The 8,810-nt window shown below is 41.2% G+C and overlaps 2 protein-coding genes across 2 annotated transcripts; one reads left to right on the top strand and one right to left on the bottom strand.

Annotated features, from left to right (window-relative positions):
• The first annotated feature begins 2,420 nt into the window (after positions 1–2,420).
• Positions 2,421–3,326, top strand: LOC129408253 (gastrula zinc finger protein XlCGF8.2DB-like). Its single transcript, XM_055151393.1, has one exon. It carries the CDS (start codon positions 2,421–2,423, stop codon positions 3,324–3,326), a length of 906 nt encoding a protein of 301 aa, XP_055007368.1.
• A 2,327-nt stretch (positions 3,327–5,653) lies between these two features.
• LOC129408298 (gastrula zinc finger protein XlCGF17.1-like) lies at positions 5,654–7,243 on the bottom strand. The gene is given in 3 exon segments (XM_055151475.1): positions 5,654–6,030; positions 6,033–6,232; positions 6,656–7,243. Coding segments are annotated over 3 exon segments (1,029 nt in total). The 5' UTR covers positions 7,182–7,243; the 3' UTR covers positions 5,654–5,727.
• Between the last annotated feature and the right edge of the window lie 1,567 nt (positions 7,244–8,810).

Below are 8,810 nucleotides of genomic sequence, written 5' to 3'. Positions count from 1 at the left end.
TGTGGTGTGTGTTTTCCTTTATATGTGTGTGTGTGTGTCTGTGTTTGTCACCTTCCACGGTGGTTGGTCTCACCCTCATTCAGCTCGGGTCGTCTACCAGAGGCCTGGGAGCCTGAGAGTTTTGTGCAGTATCTTTGCTGTTCCCAGTACTGCACTTTTCTGGACTGAGATGTCTGATGTTTTTCCCAGTATCTGCAGTAGTCTCTTCTAGTTTGGGGGTTACAGCCCCGAGTGTCCGATCACCACAGGCACCACTGATGCCTTCATTTCCAGGCTCTCTCCAGCTCCTCCTTGAGCCTCTGGTATTTCTCTAGTTTCTCGTGTTCCTTTTTCCTGATATTACCATTGCTTGGTATTGTGATGTACCACCAGGGCTCTGCTCTGTTTCTTGTCCACCACCACTATCTCTGATTGGTCCATCACCATTCTGTCAGTCTGTATCTGGAAGTCCCACAGGATCTTGGCTCGGTCATTCTCCACAACCTTTGGAGGTGTTTCCCACCTTGATCCTGGAGTCTCCAGCCCGTACTCTGCACAGATGTTTCTGTACACTCTGCCCTCCTCTTGGTTATGTCACTCCGTGTTTGTTTCCCTGCAGCATCTTACACCTGCAGTTATGTGCTGGACTGTCTCAAGAGCCTCTTTGCACAGTCTACACCGTGGGTCTTGTCTGGTGTGGTAGATCTGGGCCTCTATTGCTCGAGTGCCCAGGGTCTGCTCCTGAGCAGCCAGGATCAGAGCCTCTGTGCTGTCCTTCAGACCATATNATATATATATATATATATACATATATATATATATATATATATTTTTTTTTTTTTTTTTTTAATCCAAAAGTAACTCACTTGATGAATGAAAAGAGGCCAGGTTTCTTGTATCTTTTATGAATGATTTCGATTTGTTTCTTTGATCAGGGCCCTTTGTACATGAACTTTTTTTTCTGTGCATTTGTTGTGTTTTGTGTGTGTTTGCATCTGGGGTTCTGAAGTATTAATAATAAAAATCAATCAAAATAAAGCTTTTATTTTGATGTTCTACTTCTGCTCGTGCGGCCTCGTGTTCAACTCGGGGGTCATTTGTCTCCTGCGCGTCTCTGTCTCAGATTCTGCTCAGCGTGAGGGACAATCTGTGAATTGGTGGATTTTTCTGATTCCAAACCGCATCTTCCTGAACGGTGAGTTACTGAGCAGGTATCGGTGTACTGTTTTTGTGATTAGTGCTCGTTGTTATGTAGCTAAAAGCACGTATCCAGTTATAACAAAATATGTATTACTGCACTATGAAAAAAAAAAAAAAAAAACACTTTTTACAGCAAGTTCCACAAATGGGATGTAGAGGCACATTTAAAAACATAAACCTCAACAATTCAAAGGGAGATCAGTGATATCTTAACTTTAAATCTCATTAGTTAACAAAACAAGAAGCAAAATATGTACAGTATAAACAAAGTTTATTTAAATCATTAGAAGTTTTAGGACATGAGTAATTATTATTAACAATATAGGACTTGTAATGCTTTCAATCTTCAGTCTTTGCAAAGAACTACAAATAGTTCATAGTTTATGTTAAGTGAAGTGAATTATAAACCATATGAGTAAAAGCATGGATAGATGAAATGAGTGTTAACCAGGCTGGCACCATCTAGTGCCTCTGCTCAATTTCATTTCTCTCCAGTGACTAGGTCAGAAATCAGAATACACTAGACAGTTCGCAAAAACCCCGGAAGTTGTAGACCGCACACCAGCCAATCAGTGAAGAGCTGTGAAGTCATGACGTCAAACTCCTCGTGCCTGTCTGGGTCCCTTTTGTGGAACAGCACAACAGTAAACAAAGCGTCGAGATGGATGTAGACAAAGACAGACATTCTGTGTTGGCGACGATTCCCGAGATCGAGGATTTAAAGCCGGAACAAAGAGAATGTTTGGTGAATTTTATCAAGGGGAAAGATGTTATTGCCCTTCTTCCTACGGGAGTTGGCGCATTACATACGTCACGACCAAATAACAGTGAAAAAAAAAAGTGTCCGCCTACCGTTGAGCGACCAAATCCTAAATCCTGCTGCGAGGTCAGACGGTTTCCACAAAGTGAAACCAGCTGATGAATCTAAATCATGTGTAGCCATATACCAAATTGCTCCACTTCAGTGCAGACTACAAGAAGAAATAACAGTTCTAAGCACTTTTAAGCCTTAATTCTTTGGATTAAGTCTTTTTAAGGCATTTTAAGAGGAAAAAGTAGCATATTAACAGTTTTAGCTGTTTAGCCTCCAGAAAATATCGCAATAAATATCGTATCATGAGACTTGGATATCGTTACACCCCTAATGATTTACTAGATGTGATTTTATGTGTATTTATTATAATTATTTTGACACTTCCTTTCTTTTGTTCTAATGCAGAGATACAAGATCCACCAACAGAATGCCGCACACATGTGACCAGTGTGGAAAAGTGTATGCAAAACCTGCCAGACTGAAACAACACTACAGAACTCACACGGGGGAAAGACCGAACAGTTGTGACCAGTGTGGGAAGAAATTTACAGAATCTCGTTCCTGCAAACGACACATGAGAGTCCACACAGGGGAAAAAGCGTTTAGATGTGACATTTGTGAGAAGACCTTTTCACAGTCGGGCTCCTTAGCAACACACATGGGCATCCACACGGGAGAGAAGCCATATCAGTGTGACCAGTGTGGGAAGGAATTTAGAGTTTCTAGCAGCTTCTATCGACACATGAGAATCCACAGAGCAGAGAAACCATTTGAATGTGAGCAGTGTGGGAAGAAATTTACAGAGTCTGGTCATCTCCGTCTGCACTTGAGAATCCACACAGGAGTGAAACCGTTTAAATGTGAACACTGTGGGAAGGCATTCTGCGACTCCTCTGCTCGTCGTAACCATGAGAAGATCCACACAGGGGAAAAATCGTACAGATGTGATGTGTGTGACAGGGCATTTTCACAGTTGGGCACCCTAGAAGCGCACAGGAGAATCCACACAGGAGAGAAACCGTTCAGATGTGACAAGTGTGGGAACGCTTTCTCTCAATTAGCAAGTTTTAATAGACACATGAGAACTCACTACTGGCACAGACTGTACGAGTGTGACCAGTGTGGAAAGGTCTTTAAAACGTCCCAGGAACTCTCCGGTCACTACCGAACGCACACGGGAGACGAAGCAGGTGACCGTGAAGGAGGGAAGGCTTTGAAGTCCATGAGGAAACATCTGAAACAAGAGAAAAGCTGCAGCTTTGACCAGTGTGGGCCTAAAGTCAGACTCAGAAAGTTAGAGATCAGGCTTCAGAGACTCCAGACTGTGAACTGAGCTCTTTGTAATGTCAAAAATTAAGCCTAAAATGAGATGTAAAGATTTTTTTATTATTATTATCAGAAAGAGGGTTTAGTTGAAGTTCCTCCATCTTATTCTTCATTGTTTTTTGTTTGAGTAAGCCTGATCATATTCGATTCTATTAAAGGTGTATGGAGTTTAAAAACACAGCGGCGCACTTCCTGTATTACCCCTCTCTTTTTCTCGTTCCACAAGAGTCTTCAGATGCACCTCCACCCACATGTCCCTCACCATTTTCATTAGTTGTAGTTTGTTTCATTTTTTGCACTTATTAGCTCTTCAAAGATTGAATCCCCGAAACATTTCTAAAAGTGTCCTAATTTGAAATTAAAAATCTTACTTGCATAAATAGATAAACATTCAAATTCATGCACTAAATTTTTTCTTGTGAATAACGATACAGAAAACCTGGGGCGGGGGGCAGTGTTTGGAGTAACGCGTTATAAAAGTAACGAATTACTGTAATGCTTTGCTTTTTGCTGTAACGCAGTAATGTAAGGCATTACAGGGGGAAAAAATAGTCATATTTTACCCGGTACAAATGTGAGTAACGTCACAATGTTTTTTTAACCTGGATTGAAGTGGTGTTTTTTTCTTCATACAAATTCGTTAAAATCACCTCGATATCAGCAGCGGTGAAACGCCGGAGGTGCGCCCCCGTAGATCTTCAGGTAACCGCGGGCGAAAGGACCGACAAAGAACTCCACGCTGTTTAGACCTGGTTTAGACCTGGGTCAGTTCTGGTTTAGACCTGGTTTACACTTGTCCCTCGCTCTATCGCAGTTCACTTTTCGCGGTCTCGCTGTTTCGTAGATTATTTTTGTGCAATTTTGCATGCCTTGTTGTTTTTACAGTGTATGAATGCGTATTGCGTTCCTCCCGCTGCGTCCTGACTGGCCAAGGGACTCCTGTCTCTACAGTGCAGAATGTGTTCAGATGCCAAATTTAAATACATGTTCAGTCTCTAGCAGTGTGATTCTGAAGTGCTGTACGGTTGCAAGTTTTCTCCCTGACGAAACCCACAACGTCGACGAAACGTTCTGCACCGACAAAGTCTCCTGCACTCGCACCCAAAAGACAGAGGAAGATGCAACCATCGCACAAAAAGTTGGACTTCTGGACACACTGAAGGAAGGTAGAAGTTACGCGCTGTAACAGAGTCTTGTACCTGCAAATAGTTGCTGAAATCAGGGCCGCGCGAGCCCGAGCAGCAGGGTGTCCATAAAGAGCGATCGGGTTTAGTCCTGGTTCAGTACTGGTTCAGTCCATATACAGCGCAAAAGTTCAGCATCTTCGCAGTTATTTTTGGTGAGAGTAACGTAAAGTAATGCAATAGTAATGTAATGCCTTACATTTTAAATGCAGTAATATTGTAATGTAACAAATTACTTTCAAATGACAGTATTAAGTAATAAATAACGCATTACAGTTTTAAAGTAACTTGCCCAACAGTGGCGGGGGGATGAGCAATAGTCGGACTTTCATAGTTCCTGGTCTGTGATGCCTCCAAGAAATCAGTAACATTTCATAACTATTGTGTAATGGATGTTCCAAAACCCAAATTGTGCTTGTTTATGTGCAGAAGATACAATGTGAAAAGTTATTTTGCATGAGATGGGCCCTTTAACTACTAACATATAATACAAAACATGTCATGTACAAATGTGTTTAAATCGTTGGAAGTCCAGTAATGAACAATTATCATTTAGAATCAAACTTGACACGTTTCCTTTTAGTAACAGGTTTTTTGTTTTTGTTTTTTTATTAGGTTTAGTAGAGAAACACTTGTAGAGAAGGTACCACCGGTGAACTGATTAGGTTTATTATTTCTTACATATGTACAGATTCAATTTACATACATAAATTTTAAAAAACAAAACAGATTGAAGTCAAATTTGGAGACAAAAAATAACAATTAGGTGATTCAACAAATGTGATTTGTAACAGAGAATATGAACAGAACAGATGAACAGGATTACACATTTCAAAATACAATATATTTTTGAAGAAAATATAGACAATAAACTAATACTTAAACTAATTCATGCCACTAACCTAACTCCAAAAACTTAAAAATGTAAAATAAAGTGGCAAAAACACAAACTGCAATGAATAAAAAGCAAAGTTAAATTATTTGAAGCCAGGATCTAGATTTTTTTTTAATGAACAAAATAGTGGAAAACCAGCAGAATCATGTAAAGCGGCTTAATATGAACTTTTTAAAACCAAAATCATGAGGCTCACAGCAGCAGGTACAGAGACAGGGGCCCCAATATTCCAACGTAAATCAACAGGAGCCGGGGTCAGCAGGAGCCGGACGAGCCGCACGGGAACTTCCTGTTTGGAACGCGGCGGCTAGAGCGTGAGCTGTGACAATTTATAAATGCGGTCTGTTGTGTGTCCTCATATGCAGTCTGAGAGTCGATTTATGAGAAAACGCTTTGTTACAGACTGAACAGCCGAATGGTATCTCCCCTGTGTGTGTCCTCATGTGTGTTTTGAGATGAGAGGATGTAGCAAACACTTTTTTACAGACTGAACAGCTGAACGGTTTCTCCCCTGTGTGTGTCCTTTTATGTTTTTTTAAACTAGAACTATCAGCAAACGCTTTGTTACAGACTGAACAGCTGAACGGTTTCTCCCCTGTGTGTGTCCTCATGTGTGTTTTGAGATGAGAGGACTTGTAGCAAACACTTTTTTACAGACTGAACAGCTGAACGGTTTCTCCCCTGTGTGTGTCCTTTTATGTTTTTTTAAACTAGAACTATCAGCAAACGCTTTGTTACAGACTGAACAGCTGAACGGTTTCTCCCCTGTGTGTGTCCTTTTATGTTTTTTTAAACTAGAACTATCAGCAAACGCTTTGTTACAGACTGAACAGCCTGAACGGTTTTTCTCCCCTGTTGTGTCCTTTTATGTTTTTTTAAACTAGAACTATCAGCAAACGCTTTGTTACAGACTGAACAGCTGAACGGTTTCTCCCCTGTGTGTGTCCTCATGTGTGTTTTGAGATGAGAGGCTTTAGCAAACGCTTTCTTACAGACTGAACAGCCGAACGGTTTCTCCCCCTGTGTGTGTCCTTTTATGACTTTTTAAACTAAGAACTATCAGCAAACGCTTTCTTACAGACTGAACAGCCGAACGGTTTCTCCCCGTGTGTGTCCTTTTATGTTTTTTTAAACTAGAACTATCAGCAAACGCTTTGTTACAGACTGAACAGCTGAACGGTTTCTCCCCTGTGTGTGTCCTCATATGCAGTGTGAGTCTAAATTTTGCAGTAAACTCTTTCTTACAGACTGAACAGCTGAACGGTTTCTCCCCTGTGTGTGTCCTCATGTGTGTTTTGAGATGAGAGGCTTTAGCAAACGCTTTCTTACAGACTGAACAGCCGAACGGTTTCTCCCCCGTGTGTGTCCTTTTATGACTTTTTAAACCAGAACTATCAGCAAACACTTTCTTACAGACTGAACAGCCGAACGGTTTCTCCCCTGTGTGTGTCCTCATGTGTGTTTTGAGATTACATTTTGTAGCAAACTCTTTCTTACAGACTGAACAGCCAAACGGTTTCTCCCCTGTGTGTGTCCTCATATGCAGTGTGAGACTAAGTTTTACAGTAAACTCTTTCTTACAGACTGAACAGCTGAAAGGTTCCTCTCCTGTGTGAACTCTGCGGTGTATTTGTAGTTTATATTTAGACCCAAATCTCTCTTTACAAACAGAACACTTGTGTTTCTTGCCCTCAGCTCCTTCTCCGGTTCCTGTCGTGTCTCCAGTATTCACGGTGGCTCTGGTCTCTGGCGCAGACTCGTCTTCGTCAGACCCTGTGTCCATGTGTGAACGGCTGGGTGGAGCTCTCCAGTCTTCATCACTGTCAGTGTCAGAAGAGTGCTCTGTCTCTCCTTCAGTCTCTCTCTTCAGTCTCTCCTTCAGTCTCTCCTTCAGTCTCTCTTCAGTCTCTGGTCTGATGTCCTCCTTCTGTGCGTCCTCACTGTGGACATGTGGCTCTGCTTTGACGTCCTCTCTCTGCTCAGTTTCTCTTTGTTGAAGCTGCGACGACTCTTCTGTCTTCACACTCACAGCACCAAACTCTGGCACAGACCTGAAAAATAAGACACATTTGTATATTTTAGACCCAATCTGAATATTTGTAATAGAAATGAATAAGAATCAAAGAATAACCAAATAAAAAATTGCAGTTTGAAAGTGTCTGAGACTCACACTTGCAGCTGTTCCTCCTCCTGTCTGATGTTTTGTTCTTGTTTAATGTTTGGAGTCACATCAGGGCTCAGAGAGGGGGGCTGGACAGCTGCAGGAGACAAGAGAATACACACTTATATATACACATGCAGTCTTGTGGCACGAACATTGAGTGCGTACACATGCACATCATTATTCCGGTTATGTAAAACGCAGTATCCCGGTTATGGCAGTATCTCGGTTATTAGAAACCGGGATACTGTAGCTGGTTTATTCTGATAGTAACCGGGATACTGTGGCATGTAAAAGCAGTATCCCGGTTACTGCAACATAAAGTTGAGTGCGCAAGTGTCCAAACGACAAACACTTTCCAGTCTTTTCACCTCAACAGTAGCAACATAAATAAAGTGACCAATATAAATAAAGTGACCAACATAAATAAATTGACCAACATAAATAAAGTGACCATACATGAGTGAAATGTCTGTAAAATAAAGAGCTGCGCTAAACCTGCACATGTACAATCTGCACTTGTACGACCTGCACTCGTGTGATCGCTGAAAAGCTAAAACATGAACTATCTCCAACACGATACACGCACAGAACAGACTTACAATCATTAGCGACTCTTTTGTCACAAAAAGAACACACATAATCCACCGAGTCGTGTCTTTTAGTCCGAAAGAAGCTGAATCACATCATCGGCACAAGGAGCGAACTGTTTTTATCGCCGCTAACAGTTTATGCTAATTAGCCATGCAGACCTTAGTTTCGTCTCTGTAAAATGTAAACAAATGAGATCAGAGCTGAATTATATTATCAAACGGGCTGATGTGGCTCTATATTGGTTATGGTTTATATGTTGTAAAGTTGAGTTTATTTATGCAGAAGATTTTAATGTGGGGTTTAATTGTGAGAATCTAGTAGCTCTTTAAACCTCCCGAGTTTCCTCTGCTAAAGGAGCTCATGGTTTGTATTTTTCCTGGTTTACTAAATGGATTAATGGTTAATTTTTCTGTCCATGAAGTTGTAAATATGTTTTCGTCAATATTTGAAGTCGTACTGGTTCTTCTGCCGTTATATCCACGGTGCACGTTTCTAACGCGCTGTTTTCTACATCAGATGCGTTTTTCACACTTTTTTACAGACTGAACAGCTGAACGGTTTCTCCCCTGTGTGTGTCCTCATGTGTGTTTTGAGATTACATTTTGTAGCAAACTCTTTCTTACAGACTGAACAGCTGAAAGGTTCCTCTCCTGTGTG

The sequence above is a fragment of the Boleophthalmus pectinirostris genome, unplaced genomic scaffold (genome assembly GCF_026225935.1).
Source record: "Boleophthalmus pectinirostris isolate CB_2022bp ecotype Guang Dong unplaced genomic scaffold, ASM2622593v1 HiC_scaffold_16, whole genome shotgun sequence".
NCBI lineage: Eukaryota > Metazoa > Chordata > Actinopteri > Gobiiformes > Gobiidae > Boleophthalmus > Boleophthalmus pectinirostris.
The sequence above is the reverse complement of the archived record's forward strand: the minus strand, read 5'-3'. Positions and strand labels throughout refer to the sequence as shown.